Source organism: Furipterus horrens, unplaced genomic scaffold (assembly GCF_987537825.1).
Source record: "Furipterus horrens unplaced genomic scaffold, mFurHor1.1.pri manual_scaffold_1, whole genome shotgun sequence".
In the NCBI taxonomy this organism is placed as follows: Eukaryota; Metazoa; Chordata; class Mammalia; order Chiroptera; family Furipteridae; genus Furipterus; species Furipterus horrens.
The window spans coordinates 33,124,128-33,141,788 of NW_028327171.1; the positions used below are offsets into that span (position 1 = coordinate 33,124,128).

Sequence of the window (17,661 nt, forward strand, 5' to 3'; positions counted from 1 at the left end):
TTCGGGCGATGAAGGATACCCTATTTCTTACCCCTACCAAGGGCCTGGGCCATGGCCGGAGTAGTAGGGCTCCGAGTCGGGGGCTGGAGTGGGGAACGGCGACTTGGCCCCCGTGGCCTTCTCCCCGCTGCGCCTCATGCTCCTCTGACCCTGCGGGATGCAACAGCAGTGTTGTCATGACAACCGCGTCTGTGCGCCTGGCCCCAGGGTGCTGTGCGTTCCCGGGGTGGGACCAGAATTCCGCAGGACCCTGAAGGGCGCACTACGTCCAGATGGCTGGGATCCGCAGCCATTACTCACCTGAACCATGAGGCCTGACTAGATAGGCAGTGACTGCCCATGCTCTGGAGGCTCCTTGGTCGCCATGTCTGCGTCCAGATCACTCTCCTTGCCCCTAGAGATTAAAGACACACCGATGGTGGGCTCCCAGCAGCCTTGCAGGGAGACCTTTTCCAGGTTTAGGGGGCACTGCTGTTGGGCTGGGCCTGGACTACAAAGATGATTATGACACAGTCCCCTCCCCAAAGTGTGCACATACCTGCGGAGGCCAGGTGCAGAAGGAGGTGATGGTAGCATGGGCTCGGATAGAATAGGGCAGATAGGACAGGACGCTGAGCTAAGGGAGCATAAAAGGATCAGTCTTGTAGAGGGTTGGGGAGCATCAGGGAGGGCTTCTTGGAGAAGGTAACATCCTGACTTATGGAAAGAATCTGCCAGAGGGTGGAACTGTTTGGTGCATGCTTGAGACGTGCTGGGGACATGCAGGTACTTGGGGTCCCCCAGATGAGTACAGGGGGGTAGGGTGGGGGGACAGGCAGGGCCAGATCCACATGCGGCCCTGTGCACAGCTGTTATAGAGCAGGACACTGGGAGCCCTCAGATCTGGAACAACTGTTGGAGAACGGATTTGACAGAGCCTAAGAGAGATGAGGTCTGAAGCAGCTGCAGTAGCCCAGGAGAAATAATAACACCTCAGCTAAAACTGGACTTGGAGGGAATGAGGAGAAAGGGACAAAACCCAGAGATAGTTACAGGATAACATGATCAGGATTTGGCACTTGGACATGGGAGGGAGAGGAGGAAGGAAGGTAGGAGAGGCCTTCTGTTTGGGGTCGCTATGGACCCAAGAGAAGGAAGGCTAAGGCCCTGTAGAGGACTCCGGAGCCAGACAGTGACCGTCCCAGTGAAACCAGGCTGTTTATGAACATAGTTTGAAGGTGAAAAACAAAATATCTGATTTTTTTCTCCCTCATGCTACCCTACTAGGCAAGTCCAGACCAGCACTCCACTGCCAAGAAATTGTTGAGCTGGGCAAGGCGTAGATCTCTTAAAACCCTGTGTCGTCCACAGATTTTAAACATCATTTGAAATATCATTTCTTCAAGTTAAACACGATGATGATAGAAAACAGGCAATTATGTGTGCATTTACCCTATGTGCGACCAGCGAAGTTGAGAGGTAGCTTGAAACACTCAAGTGTGAGTGCAGGTACAGTTCAGCATCTGCCCTTCCCTACACCTCCCTTAAGGTGTTTTTGAGGTAAGAAGATAGGGGAGAGTAAGAAGAAGTTGAGGATTAGTTAATTGCTGCTCTAGCGGGAGAGAAGGATAGTCTTCCAAGGGAGCAAGAAGTACAGAATCAGATTTTTGTTTTAGAGAGTGACTAATAAATACGGTCAGAATAAAAGAGACAGAAAGGAGCTGTTTTAACCAGATAAATAGCACTATTCTCCCTAGCTGCCCTAACAAAACAGAAACAGTATTTATACAAAAAATACAGCCTGCAATGTCAAAATGCATGTTAAACAGATGGTCAAAAAGATACTGACCACATGCACAACTCATTTCCATCAGTACATTTCTCACTACCCGGCAATGATTTCCAGATGGAGGAGGGATGTATTTGGAGGGAAAACCCCCTCCCCTTGAGAATCACTGAAGGGTAAGGAAGGTCAGGGAGGGAGATGTTGCTGAGCTGGCTTCAAGGAAACTTAAGTGGATTCATTGGGTGCTTGTGTGTCAAGAACCCAGAGTAAAGGTCTAACTTGAGTCTGAGCTTTCTAGAAGCCAGAACCAACGAAAATATGAAGGTATATAGTTCCCTTGCTTCAATAAAAGGCAGTGTCTACATTTCTCTGGCGCCTTCTAGTAGGAAAGTTTAATAGGTATATCTTTATATAAGCAACTTAATAGACATGTCTTTGACTAGTTTTGTAGATGATACAGAAATATTTTTCAAATTATTGTTTCTTTTATTGTACCTCTATTTAGAAAGCCAATAGCATGGTGTTTAATTATGATAATAATTTCTAGGTAAGTTATTTCCTGAAAATATGGAGATAGAACTCAAAGGCTGTGGGGAAATATTTAACATATCCATTAGCTATTTTCACAACTATCATGTGCCTTAACTGAGGTGCTAGCAAGTGCTGGAACAGAATAAATTCCTGGTTGGTATTCTGACAAGTATCTGAAGTGCTGTCTTCTAGAGTTGTTCATGCATGAATGTTTAGGTATGGAATATGCAGATAGAAAAATGAGTACTTTGTTATTTTAAAAATTATTTTGGCCCATGGATAAAAGTGTGAGTTTTATTAAAAGTTTACATTCTTATTTTCTGATGAAATGAAAAACTATGTCACTGATTAATAGTGAAATGGTACCCAAAACTTTCCTGCTTATTATACAAGTAACATTTTGAAAAACTGGATTCTAAAAACAGAAGAAAAATAAAAATAAAGACTTTGTCAATGAGTTATCAGATCTATAGTTTGATGGTAGGGGTAAGGAACTGAGGGTGAAACATTTTTAAAAACAGATAAGACGCAACTTTTGAGTCTATTTAAAGGAAACAAGCCCTGAGAAGCTATTTCAGATCAATAATTTGGTGGCAGTGCAGGTGGAAGCACACCTTCAATTTGCTTGCTTATAAAATGTTTTCCACTGATGTCTGAAGTTTATACGGAACTTCAGTTCAGTATTAGTTGAAAGGAGATAACAGTTTTTTTCAAGGAATTTTGTGGTTTCCAAGAAAATCTTATTAAAGCAAACGGTAGTGTTACCTTTACATAATTTTCTAGTCCTAGGTCAGTTAAAGCTACTTTTAGCTTGTCTGTATTAGAGGAAAAAGAGCTCCAGGTGAAGTTTTAAGCAAAATCTTGAAATAATTTTAACTAAAAATGTAATCAGAAAGAGTCACACACCATATTAACCTCAGGACCCCAATTTTATCTATCCAGTTTGTGTGTAATTAGACATGGAAACAGAAGTGTCAACACTTGATGTAAATTTGAGAGGGTTGATAATTTTCCTTAATTTGACCACTTTCAGGTAGCAATTTCTAGGGGTAAAAATAGCCAATAAGGAATCAATCTTCCCCATTTTTATTAACTGTGGCTGAATTACTGACAACCCTGTTGTAAATCCTGGTAAAGCCAGGTATTTATTTTCAATACTATTTTGTATTAATTTCAGGTGTACAGCATAGTGGTTAGACAATCATACACTTTACAACGTGTTCCCCACACACTCCATTTATTAAGTCCACTCGTCGTAGTCGGCAGCCGTCCGTCTCGAGAGACGATAAGTCCACTAATGATATACTATATATATATATATATATATATCTTTCAGAGGGCCATGAAATTGGTTCTAGACACAAATGGGATATCTGATTAAGGCGAGATAGTATATATACACATACATTCTGATGTTCCAGTCAAGTTTCATCATGGAACAAGACAAATGTTAGGAGAAAGAAGCTCTTTTATGTGTCTGGAAGCCCAGACATATTGTGTTAACCCTAATCAGGATGGCTAGTCCCCATGAATTTCCCCCAGATAACTGTTGGAAAGCTGAGAGAGAAAAATCAAGCCTGAGGCTTCACACCCAAGAATTACTCTAATAAAAATCAGGCTTCTTGTGGATAAATGATGCTAAAAACTTATGTGAGGTTAAGTAAGATTCTCTGCTTCTGCTCGCGTTTCCTACTATGTTGTAAGAAGTGCCCTGTTAGTTATTTACTTTATCTGTAAAACAGGAATCATAAGATACCTCCTTCTTAGGGCTCTGGTGAGGATTACATAGGTTAATTTAAGGTCTAGAGCTCATAAATGTCTTGGTGTTACTGGACTAAAGGGGTCCATTTGCCTACTTGCATCAAAGCCCAATGGAATGCAGAAAGAAGTTTGCAGCCAAGAAAGCAAGGGTTTGTTATTTGAGAAAATGGTACCAAGCCTGCAGTCACAAGTAAGCTAATGTCCAAAGACCTAGCTCCCTGGTGGCTTTCAGGGCATGGATTATATGGGGGTGGGAGTGGGGGGATCACTAATTATGGTGGCTAACAGGATTGGGGTCATAGACTGTACTGATTGGTTGGGTCCAGGGCAGGGGGTAGTTGATCATTGTATCTGGTCCTGATGTCAGCCATGGCAGTGTTCTGTCTGGTTTCATGAGGATGTAGTCCCTAGAACCCTTCTGCTTTCAGGGGCCTGGATCTGAAACACAGCTGAAGTCAAGATGTTACCTTTAGCTTGACTGAAACTCTGTTTCTGTGGTCAACAGACCTGAGTCTTGTTCTTAAGACAGTTTGATGCTGACCAGAATCTGATGTCCTAAGGGCTTAATGACTAAGGAAGGGAGTGGGCAGACAGAAAAGAGAAAGGGTCATGTTAATGAAATTGAGTTTCTGTGTGTTACACTGGATGTTCTTTATTTTCATTTATGTTATCACCTCAGTCTGAATACTGTAGATTATCTAGGAGCCTTCAGCATTTCACTAGTTTGTGTTGAGGAACCTGGAGATTTTATCCTACAGGACAGAATAGTATTAATCTGTCTGATGACCAGAAGACAAAAATGCTGCAGACAGCTAATTTTAGTATATTAATCAATGCTACATCTTTTTCTTTATTTAAACAACAGAGAGAAACACCACCCCAGAGCTCTTTTTGAGGGTATGTGTATAGTAACAAGGATCTGAACCACATACTGATATATTACATGCAGCGGTAATATTAAGTGTGGGGCTGGAAATGCACCCCTTCTGTCTAGGGACTGGGCCTCTGTGCTAGATGAGGGCCAGTACAGTGGTCCCTCTCTATATCATGGTTCACTTATCGCAGCCTCATTGTATCATGGGATTTTAAAAAATATTATATTTAATTATTTATCACGGATTTTTCGCTTTATCGCGGGATTTTGCAATACTGTATAAGTATGTTGTTAAAGTTACAAGGTTTAAGAGTGTAGAATGTTTCAGAACATAAGTAGTGTTTATAAAAGTGTGGAAAAGGTTAATAAGGGAGTGGGAAAGGTTAGTAAGGGACTGGGAACGGTTTATAAGTGTGGGGAGTTTATAAAGCCTTAAAATGTATATAAATACTAAAATAAATGTAAGGTTCCTACTTCGTGGATTTTCACCTACCGCGGGGGAGTCTAGAATGTAATACCTGCTATAAGAGAGGGAATACTGTACTCTAACAGGAAAGCCCTCCACCTCACCCCCCCCCACCCCCACAACACAAGTCAAAGTTGCAACTACAATTAACCTGGCCACCATCATATGTCTTCTCTGTCTTCTCCTTTGCGCTGTGTGTGTGTGTGTGTGTGTATACTAATTATCAAGGACTTAGTCTTCCATAATACAATACTAACAGCTTAGATTTATAGGCCTTATAAATCTAGTAGTGTAAGTCTGCTAATTTAGTTCTTATTATTCAAGATTGTCTTTTGCAATTTTATGTCTTTTGCATTTTAATAGAAATTTTAGAATCAGCTTTTTAACTTCTACAAAAAAAAAAAGAAGAAAGAAAAAAGCTTGTTGAGATTTTGATTGGGAGTGCATTGAAACAATAAAGCAATTTGGACAGTATTGGCATCTTAATGTTACTGAGTGTTCTAATCCAGGGACGTGATTTATCTCTTCATTTAATTTCTTTCTGGGTTGCAGATTAGTTCATTTTAATTCACTGCAATTTCAGATGCATTGCTTAAGGATTTAAGCCTCTCCCCCCAGTCAGGTTTAGGGATATAAGGCCATGGGAGATCAGGATCTCTCTCTGCTTCTTAGTCCAGCCTGCACCCTCCCATAAAGCCACTGAGTTGTCCCGGTCTAATAGGGGACAACTGGCTGGTGGGAAGAACTGACTCTGCACTTGAGGCTCCTCCAGATTCGAATCCACCATGGCTGTTAAAAGTTTGGCTGGCTTCTCCTTGTCCCAAAATGTTCTTTGCTATGGCTCTGGAAGGGTTGCTTCTCTACCTGCCAGTCACCAAACTTGAAAATGCCACCAGGCATAGACGTGCTAACTGGTCTCTACTTATTTATGAAGGACTAGTACCTCTCTCAAATTTAATTCTTTTGACCTTCTTTGTATTCAAAACTCACTGGTGGTCTTAAGAAAAAAATACTACATATGAAAATATTAAATTTTCCTAGTGTTTTCTCAGTGTTTGTGGTAAGACCAATAATCTTTTTCCAACTTGTACTTCCTACCTGGACATAGAATCAAGATAGACATTTTTAAAAACTGAAATTAGATACTCTACTTTTGTTCGTATTAGTCAACTTGTTAGGAGAAAGAGGAGCCTACACTTTAATTCTTCTCCCGACACAAAAACCTACATTTTATGTTGTGTCATAATGTCAAGAACTAAATTTAATCAACTAAATTTTAATTTTGCCTCTCTTAAGGTTACCAAGTCTTGTGGCAGGTAAACTGGTTTTTTCTTTGTGTAATATTTCAGATTTTGAATATTTGAATTTTTCATCAAAATAATGTCAAATGACATAAAATCAGTAAAACAGTCATCTACAATCCATCAGAACTATGACCCACAGCAAATCTCTGATAGAATATTTTTCGTGGATGCTTCTCATCAGAACCTGGCTACCATTCCATCGAAGATCTTAGAATTAAAAGAATTAGAAGAAGTGCATCTGGAAAATAACCAGATTGAAGAAATCCCTCAGGATATTCAGTATTTAAAAAATGTCAAAATCCTTTACCTGAACAAGAACAAGCTGAGGGAGCTGTGCCCCCAGCTGAGAAAGCTGGACAACCTGGAGGGCCTGGACCTGAGCGACAACCCCCTCCTCCCCTCCTCCCTTCAGGTGGTCAGCTGCCTCCGGACACTGCGCCAGCTCCGCCTCTACCGCACCCACCTGAGGGAGATCCCCGTCGAAATCTGCAAACTCCTGCACCATCTCGAGCTGCTCGGCCTGTCCGGAAACCACCTGAAATCTCTGCCCACGGAAATCGTGAACCACACCAAACTGAGGGAGCTCTACCTGAAGCAAAACCAACTCGAAGTCCTCCCGCCGGAACTCTGCGTTCTCTGCAACCTGGAGATCATTGACCTGGATGAGAATAAACTAACGGTCATTCCCGAAGAGATTGGGAACCTGACCAAGCTGCACAAGTTCTATGTGGCTCATAACGGCCTACAATGTCTCCCCGAGTCCATGGGCCAGTGTAGCAAATTGTCGGTGCTGGATTTATCCTACAACCGCCTCCACTCCATCCCACACACCCTGGTGGAGCTCTCGGAGATGACGGACATTGGGCTGAGCGGGAACCCCCTGGAGAAGGTGCCGCGCCTCATCTGCAGGTGGACCTCCCTGCACCTGCTCTACCTGCGGAACACCGGCCTGCGGGTGCTGCGGCGCTCCTTCCGGCGGCTGGTCAACCTGCGCTTCCTGGATCTCAGTCAGAATCATCTGGAAAGCTGTCCATCGCAGATCTGTGCGCTGAAGAACCTGGAGATCCTGGCGCTGGATGATAATAAAATACAGCAGGTACTGATTCCCTTCCTGGCTGTCACTATGCATTCATTAAGGGCCCTTCCTGCCCTAAGCTGGTGTAATTCTGTGTCTAGACAAATTCTAACTGACTTTATGGGCAAAAATCCAGGGTTAACAAATATATCCAGCAAGGTGATCATTTATATCACTTCCCCCAAATAACAATATTAATCATAAATAGTAGCTAGTGTTTATAATATGTATGACAGTCACTGGGCAAAGTGTTTCATGTGGAGTATCTCATTTAATCCTCACAAGGATTTTTGATGTGGGTAATATCCTCAATGATATATGAGGGAAATGAGGCACAGGGAGCTTAACTAACTCGTCATAGCCACACACCTATAAGCAATAGAGGTAGGATTCCCACCCAAAGCTCTGGGCTCCAGGGTCTATATTCCTGACAAAGACCACCTACTAACAGGATTTCCTTAAAGAGCAGATTTTTCTGACTTATACAACCTTAGATCTTAATGATTCCTTAATGGGAGACTGCAAACACAGCTTTATCCCTAGGGAAACTTTCTCCTATATGTGCAGGTTGTTATGTTCAGAAATGTTTATCATAGCATTGTTGATAATCATGAAGTAATGGGAGACAATCTAAATGTCAGTCAGTAGAGGAATGAACAAGTAACTTGTGGGTATATGTATTCACAAAGTACAATACTATAAGACAATTTAAGTAAACTGGAGCTATAGCTGCCAATGTGGATAAATCTCAAAATTGTAATGTTTATTAAAAATTAAAACAACAAATTGCAGAAAAATATGATGCCACTTATAAAATTTTAATTACACAAAAAATGCACATACACATGTGACCAAACACAGGTCTGGCTGCCTGCCACAATGAAAGCCAAATTCATGACACAGGTGCTGGTAGAAGGAAAGTCATTTGTTGAGATGCCAGCAATTTGAGAAGATGGAGAAGTCTCATCTCAAAGCCGATCTTAACATCTCAGTGCAGGCAGAGGTTTTTATAGGGAGGGAGAGGGAAAACAGAATAAAGAGATTGAGGGAGGGGGTTGAAAACTCTCTATGTGCAGACCAGCACAGTCTGTTCTGATAAGGATCTAGGAACGGTCAAGCGATGGTCTGGTGTGTGTCATCCTGGTTTTACATTTGGAGGTCAGCAAATCTCGTGGGGCTGGAATGCCTAAAGTTTGAAGTCTTTATCTTTTGAAGTTAGTTCCTAGGTTTCTTTTACAAGTATGCTCTTTATCTACAAGCTACATATTAGTCAGAGTCAGCATTTATAGAAACAATGTCAAAAAATGGTGAGGTGAGTTACAATTCCCCACTGTTACATTGAGATATATATACACTAGGTCTGTCCAGAAGGTATCCAGCCATGAAATATGAAAAATAGGGACATTTATTGAAAAAGATACAAGGTACAACAAACATTGTATATAGGACACCAACATGTCAGTTCCCTTCAAAGCAGGCACCTTGGGATCTCACACAGTTCTTCCAATCACCATCAGCTGCCCTGTCATATTTTCCTGAATCTCATCGATGGTCTGAAATCTCTCCTCTTTCAAAGGTGACTTTAGTTTGGGGAAAAGCCTGAAGTCTCAGGGCCCCAAATCTGGGCTGTAGGGGGGCTGAATCACTTGGGTGATTTGAAGTTTCACAAAAAAAGAAAACTCTGCATGAGACATGATGCATGAGACATGATGCATGAGTGGGTGCGTTGTTGTTATGAAGCTGCCAATCACCAGTTGCCCATAGCTGTGGCCTTCTGAATCATCTAAATAGCTTCTGCAAAGGAACGTTCAAGCTTAACATAAAATTTGATGCTCTGTTCGCTTGGTCATTTTGAATATGATAACCACACAGTATACATGTTCAGTTAACAGCATCTACTGCCCCAAATGACTTGTACAGCAAAGTCATCCTTGTTCATGTATGCACATTCCAGTCCACTCTCCTTGGCTGTTTACATTGATGCCACACAAACTGTTCTTGTTATATTAAAAATGGCTAGACTTTTTCTGGACAGACTTTGTATAGCTAAGCTTTTGTCTTCCTACAAGAAAATCAGCATCTCTAATGTAACCAATAGGTGAGTGTGTCACACATTTTAAGAATGAGATTTTTCCATGTGGTTCCAGAGGGCCAGAAAAACCAATAGTTAGACATAATAGTGACACTGACTTTGGCTTGAAAAAAGAAGAAAATCTGATAATTAGAGGACTTCATCAAAGGTAATGAGCTTTTCATTCCAGGAGATGGTGTTTAAGTATGGGTTGGATGGTTAGCTATGAAACGTATTCAACCACCATATGAGAAGGTTAGAATAGAGGACCTTCCAACCCTGAAAGTCTGGGAATCTGTAGGAAGCCTACTTAAAACCTGCACAGGGCACACAAACCTTGTATTCCCTGGAGGGAAGAAAAAGGACAAGATACAGAAGTCTTCATTGTTTGTGTCTCACTGAGAATTCAACTGAAGCTTCAAAGTTACTGAGTTACAGCCATAGAAAAAAAGAATGAAATATTCCTATTTGTGAGAGCATGGATGGACATAGAAGGTATCATGCTATGTGAAATAAGTCAGACAGAGAAAGACAAATACCATATTGTTTCATTTGTATGTGGAATCTAAAGAACAAAATATATGAACAAACAAAATAGAAATAGACTCATAGATACAGAGATCAGACTGGTGATTGCCAGAGGGGAATTGGGCTAGGGGACTGGAGTAAAAGGGTAAAGGGATTAAGAAGTACAAATTGGTAGTTACAGAATAATCATGGGGATGTAAAGCACAGAAAAGCAAATATATTCAATAATATTGTAATAACTATTTACAGTGACAGTGGAAGCAAAGTTTCTTGAAATATTGGGGAGACCACTCTGTAAAGTATATTATTGCCTAACCTCTAGGCTGTACACCTGAAACTAATACATAATAATACTGAATGTAAAAGAATGCATAAGTGTAATTGCAGCTACAGGGCTGTTGAATGCCACCATGCCATTTTGCACCCTTGGACTTGAGCAGTGCTCAACCTATATATGACAGGACTATCCAGACACTATTTCCTGATAAAAAGATAATAGTACTTGTAAAAAAATGCTGAGTTAAAGCCTTTTAGTGTGAGATCATGTCACTAAATTTATCAGTTCTAATAACTTAATTATGAATATTATAATTGCAATATTACAATAATAACATTTTCTTTAAGTAGTGTCAAGCATTTGCTACCCTACAGTTCAAAAATTTGCAATAAAGGTTAAAAATTGCCCCAACTTAAAGCAGTGCATAAAAGGGAAGAGCAGAGAAGCTCAGGGAAAAAGTAGGACTCCAGACTTTAGATCTACAAGTATAAATACTATATATGCAAACATATGTGCAAACTTGTCATCAGTCAGAATTACTAAATTGTGCTATTTTTATGTTTAAAAATCTGTCTCAAAACTAAAAGCCCAATTTATTGTCTTACTGTTAAAAATAATCTTGACCTGAAACTTTTCTTTTCTGAATACTTCTAGTTACCTTCAGACTTCGGCTCACTTTCCAAATTGAAGACACTTGGATTAACTGGGAACCAGTTCTTTTCATTTCCAGAAGAAATCTTTTCTTTAGAGTCTTTAGAGAAATTATACATTGGGCAAGATCAGGGAGCCAAGCTCACCTATGTGCCAGAACACATTAGGAAACTACAGGTAAGCATCCCCAAATGAGCAATTAAAGAAATACATACCTATTGATACCTTAAGTTGGCTAATATTGAGAAAATATGGTGATGTCCCTACAGGCTGTGCCTGGAATCAACCATAGTAGGTTTCCAACTCCAAACAAGCAGTCGTTATTACACTTTGAGCCTTCCATTTTCTTCCCAAACAACCCCCAAACTTGTACCCTAAGAACATTTTATTGTGATTGCTACTGGGTATGTTATGCCATATTTCTTTCCACCGTGTGGTTTGTCATGTTTTATTTGCATAAATTGAGTGATACTGCTTTTCACTTGGTTTCCACTTCTTTATAAGTTGCCCCTGAAAATTGTTCTATTTTGTAGTTAAAGCATCATACAGGTGACATGGCTGGGAGCCTGCATTTTGGATGGGGCAATAAGTGCTCTCACCCTACATAGTGGAAGCAAAGTACGATCTATTTCACTGTCGCATGAGATTTGCTAAAGATAGGCCCACAGCACTGTGCCAAATCCTAGCAAGGCAACAAGATAACTTCATTCAAAGTAGCCATACCAGTGTGTCTTAATCTATATACATACTTTAAAGAATTGTTGTTGTTTTTTCATGCTCTTAGTACTGCACTCTTAATACTGATAAAGTAGGTGTGGGCTATGCATTATCCCCGTCACTAAATTGAGCAATGATGTGTATAACAGATACTTCTCACCTGTGACACAGGGTTCCTATTCCTAATTCTCCATTCCTTTGCTCTGTGTTCATAGAACTCCATTCATCATCTTGTTCCTTGTACATGTCATGCCACACTCTTCAAAATCTTAGGGTGAAATACAAACAAATTTTTGCCCAGTGAATTTGGAAGTAGTTAACTTATTATCTGTACATTTGGCTACTTCCACTTGGGCAATGTTGGACTGATATTTGAGGAGATAACACTTCTGAGGCTAATTATCTTCTGAGATAATTAGCTATTGAAAGGGAGCAAATGATGTGTGTAGTTAAATAGTCCAAATTATTTTTCCATTAAGTTCTAATGAAACAAAGTGACACTAGATTCTCATATTCTCTTTTTCTTACATAAATGGGATCCACATCCAATGGCTTAACTCAAAAATAACTTTATCTTTTTATGATGGCCCTTTAATTTTTTTCTCATTATTGTTATGCATAATAACCCTGATTGAAAGAGCATAGGAACTCACAGGTGATTCTAGTTATTATGCCATTTTTCTGTGTAAGGATCATTACGGTGTACTGTCATATTATTTCAGAATCTTAAAGAGCTGTATATAGAGAACAACCATCTGGAGTACTTGCCAGTAGCCTTGGGGTCAATGTCTAACCTGGAAGTTCTTGATTGCCGCCACAATCTGCTTAAGCAGCTTCCAGATGCCATCTGCCAAGCACAAGGTGAAGAATCTTAGTAGATCTGCAGCCTAGTTTGAGGCCAGCATTTCCCATGATGAAGACTTCTTTGCTTTAGTATTTAGAGAGCTGCGACCTTCTTGCAGGGCTCACCAGTGATGTGGGGAAGGTCAGGTGCCTGACTAACACAGCTAAAAGCCTCACAAAGGCAGATTATTTATTGGGAATTGAAAATAAAAGTAAATGGCAACTACTAAGAAAATTAGCATTTATCCATATAGGCATTAGACCACCAACAATAACTTATTGAATATCTACTACATGCCAGAGTTGGGAATTGAAGTGCTGCAGTACATTCACATTAGGTCACTAAGTCATTTGAAGAAAAGGAAAATATTGAATCAGGTGATGAAATCAGCAAGGTGCAGGGGGGCTTTTGGAGTTACATGATTGACATGAAAAGTCATATATGATTCATATTTAAACACTCAAACATTTTCCACCAGGCTAACCCATGATTTGTTCACCCATTAATCCATTCATTCATTTAACAAGCTTTTGCTGAGTTCCAACTGGGGCCAGATTTTTCTTTAAAAAATTTCTCCATAGTGTAGTGAATCTTCAGGTTTATAGATATGTTTTCAGACTATGACTATTCTTCTCTAATGAAAGGAGGATAAGGAAATATGAGTGGAAGCTGTTGCCTACCCACACGATATCCAAAGATTAGAGGCTGGGGGTGGGGGGTATGAAGTACTCCTTAGCAGAGCTCCTGATCATACACCTTTATCCTGCCCTTGGTCCCTGGAGGAGTGAAACATTCTCAAAATATTTTAGTGTTTACTAATTTCCTGTCTCTAACACTTATTTACACTAGCTCCAACAACTTGGAGTTGTTTAAAAGAAGAGAACTTGGGTTTGCCTCATTAGAGCTGATGTCTTTTGTGACATGGCACAGTAGGAAACAACATTTCTAAGTGCCTGGACTAAAAAATTCTTATTTTAATCTTGCCTGTTTTTTAAAGATATATCTATCATTTAAACAAATTGTTTCAGCTCTGAAAGAATTACTGCTTGAGGACAACTTGCTCACCCAGCTTCCAGAGGATTTAGATTGTCTAGTGAATCTAAAGGTTCTGACACTGATGGGCAATCCCATGGAAGATCCCCCAATAGAAGAGTGCACCAAAGGCATAGAGGCTGTGTCCACATACCTTAAGGAGAAAAGAAATATGAAAATCATGGTGACAAAGGTAAAATCAGCAAAATTTCTGGATAATATATTCATAGTTGCTTTGGAGGAGGTTGCTGTTAAACACATTACAGATTATCCAATGAGGCTGCTCTAGACACATCCATACCTTGTCCTTGAGGGTAGAGGCTCATTTCCTTACCCAGGGCTAAGCAAGAGTATTTTGAAGATCATCCTAGCATTTTTTTGTCTTTTATGTTCCTTATCTCCTTGTCAGATTAGAAGCCAAGCATCAGGCAAAAGAACCAAAATTTCAAATCCTAAAATGACCTAAAATTTTTAGACTATTCACTGGAGTGAAAAGCTGATATTAACCAAGTCAGTAAGATAAGTCTGAAAAATCAGAAATTGAGCAGAGGTCTCGAGACCAGAATACTAGGATCAAAATGCTCAGAGCCCTGTTACTGTCCCCCTTGTCTATCAAGCTCATGGAGACATACCAGGACTGCGTCCACTTCAGTTAATATTCAGTATTCTTTATTATTCAACTGATCCAAGCCCTCATCTTCTCACATTTCTACTTCCACATCTGCTCCTTTAAAATATACCTTCCACTCAGCAGTCAGGTTGATGCTGTCAAAACATAGGTCGATGAGCCTTCCTCTACTGAAATTGACCATTTTCCATTTTCCCTGAAATTAAACTCATAGATAATATAACCTACCAAAACCCACATAATTTTAATAAATCAAAGTAGTGCCTGAGCTACAACATAAAGGAAAAAAGAAAAGTAATTTATATTAAGATATTTATGAAAATATTTATTTTAATATGTATATAGTCAGAAATAGCTACACTGGAAGAATAAAAATAACACTTTTTGGAGACTTTCTAAAAAGATTTTTTAAAAACCATATACCCTCTTGCACATTTTAAAATGGTATTTAGATGTTTTTTGCCACTAAGTTTAAATCATTGCAAAGGATTTACTTTCCAGTGAATTTTAAATATTGACATTTTCAAACAGCACTTAGATCAATATTTTGAATGTATCCAATAGAATCTAAATATCATTTTCATTTGATATGTCAGTCAACATCAATTTACAAAATACTTGAACAAGCTCTTAGTTTATAGGCAGAAATTCCATCATATTTTCATATTGAACATGTATTTTCATTCCATTTCCCCTCAAAATTAACCTTAATGTTTTGTGTGTGTGTGTGTGTGTATTTAAGGTTTAGCTTAAGATAAAATATACATTTTATTAGTTGTATATAATTTTAATTCATTTATATATCACCTTTCAAACTTGTAGGCAACAAAAACATTTGTGTAAATTAAATTTTAAAATTAAAATGTTTTCTGTGACCGTAGTGTTTTTAATGTTCTGGGTTATTAATTTTATTAGTCATTATAATTATTACTGGTAAAAAATTAACCAAAACAATATAACATCTCTTACAAATTTTGATGTTTAATTATTGGAGCTAATGGATTTTTGTGAAGCACATTTACAAGTAAGAGAAACTTTCTCACATAGTTTATGTATCCTTACATAAATATTACTTATTACTAGAATGAGACAGGGCTTGGCATCAGTTCTTCTATGACTGTTTCTCATTTTATAGATGAAATGCTGAGAAAACTTGTTCACATAAATAAGTTGATAAGAAGGGAAGAAGTTTTGGCCCACACTGTGTTTTAAATGGCAATGTGTTACACAGCTCTTGAACTTTCCCCAGATTTATACCCCCCCAAATGAGATAGCAGGCTCTTAGCAGACAAATCAACTGATCTACCTCCAATTTTCTTGAAGGCAAAGAGTAGGAAGGCAAAAGGATCAGTTACTCTGTCCTTCAGGCCAACATCAACAATATTATTTTGAATCATCCCTCTTTTTGGTGTCCCTCTTTTTGGAGTCCAGGGCAACACACCCTAGTCAGACGCAGGTGGATGAGAGGTGTGCCAGAGGGACTTGCTGTGAACGGGGAGGTGGGAAGGGAGAGTCAGCAGGTTCCTAGACAGGTTCATTTCAGGAAGGGGCACGTATGGAAGTTGACGTTTTGGAAATGGATTGCCTCCAAACGATCTGAGCCTGTATTCATTCTCTTGGGAAGCGTTGGTGGACCAGGGTGCCTGCCACACAATTGAAGACCACTGAACCTTCAGAATAACCAAAAGCCATGTAATTTTTAAGAATGCCTCTAGAGGGCAATACTGCTCCCCTGAACAATCACCACCCTAACTGATCTACTTTCACTCCCCATCTCATTTTTCCCGTTTTTACTTTACTTGAGTCACAGGCAGGATCGTTGGTATGTTTCCAATGTTCAAGCACGCTCCTCCCTCAGGGTCTTACCACTGGCTCCTCCTGCCCAGAGACACTTCCCCCAGATATGAATGATACTCTGCCCTCATTTAGTTGAGTCTCCGCTCAAATATCCTCATACCTCCCCTTAATCCGTAAAACAATATACCCCCACCGAACTTAATCATTCATTCAAATATTTATTGAGCTTCCACTGTGTGCCAGGTACTGTTCTAGGCACTGGAAATATATCCGTGAACAAAACACAAATATTGCTGTCCTCATATTGCTTAAAGCCTAGTGTGATGGGAATAAAAACATGAAATATAAAACATAAAATTGTATACTGTGTTAGAAAGCGTAAAGTGGTATTGGAAAAAAGTTCAAGCTGAGGGGAACTGAGATTGCCAGAAGTTGTGTGTGTATATGTTGTGGGATTTTAATTTAAATGAGATGGTCAGGGGAGGTCTCAATGGAAAAATGTCTGCCTTAGTTAGCTCAGGCTACCAATACCAACAGACGATAGACTGGGTGGCTTAAACAACAGAAATTTATTTTCTCGCAGTTCTGGGTGCTAAAGGCTTGAAGACTCTTACTACTAGAGGAGGGATGTGCCTCACTAGGTGGGAGGGAATAGGAGCAAGTGAGGGAACAGGGCAGGGCTGGCCATAGGTAGGTAGGGGTCCAGGAAGTCTAGCCACAAGAAGGAGTGCAGGGTAGAGGCACCCCAATTCCCCTTCCTGTGCACTGTCATCTCCAGGGCACTTAACACATTCATGTGCTTGTTGTCTATTGTCTTTTCCCCTCACTGGAATGTGAGCTCCACAGTCAGCGACATTGGTATTTAACTGCTGTTTCCCCAAGATGTAGAACAGTGCTTAGCTCATAAAAGCACTAAATACTTTCTTAAAATTTCGTGGATGACTGGCCAATTGAGAAAGAGAAAATAAGGCTTAAAATTCTAATCACGTTCCATCTACCACATCTTTAAGACCTCGGTCAAAATAAAGAGATGGAACCTTCCCCAGTTCAGAGCAATACCAGCTGATGCTATTTGGATTTATCTCATTTTCAGATTCAGGCATGGTGGCGTGGAATGATGGTACAGAAAGGATTGGGGAGATTTGATGAACTGGTAAAATTACGAAAGAAAGGAAAGAATTCTCCAAAAGATAAGAAAGGAAAGAAGGATGCAAAAGGAAAACCTGTAAAGGAAAAGAAGAAATAATTTTGTGTATTAATGACCTGAGGTAATTAACCCTGATGGATTAAGGCAGCAAAATATATAGGAATTAGATACCTACCACACTAAAATTATTCAT

At 39.8% G+C, this 17,661-nt stretch overlaps 1 protein-coding gene across 1 annotated transcript; it reads left to right on the forward strand.

Moving 5' to 3' along the window:
* The first annotated feature begins 6,777 nt into the window (after positions 1 to 6,777).
* LRRIQ4 (leucine rich repeats and IQ motif containing 4) lies at positions 6,778 to 17,567 on the forward strand. Its single transcript, XM_090275583.1, has 5 exons — positions 6,778 to 7,797; positions 11,307 to 11,480; positions 12,743 to 12,881; positions 13,893 to 14,089; positions 17,415 to 17,567. Exons 1-5 carry the CDS (start codon positions 6,778 to 6,780, stop codon positions 17,565 to 17,567), a joined length of 1,683 nt encoding a protein of 560 aa, XP_090131709.1.
* The last annotated feature ends 94 nt before the right edge of the window (positions 17,568 to 17,661 follow it).

Bases quoted from the DNA above. Each gene is read 5' to 3' on its own strand.
- LRRIQ4 (XM_090275583.1), top strand. From the start codon at position 6,778: ATGTCAAATGACATAAAATCAGTAAAACAGTCATCTACAATCCATCAG. The intron at 7,798-11,306 runs GTACTGATTCCC...GAATACTTCTAG, and splicing joins ATGATAATAAAATACAGCAG to TTACCTTCAGACTTCGGCTC. The intron at 14,090-17,414 runs GTAAAATCAGCA...TCTCATTTTCAG, and splicing joins TGAAAATCATGGTGACAAAG to ATTCAGGCATGGTGGCGTGG.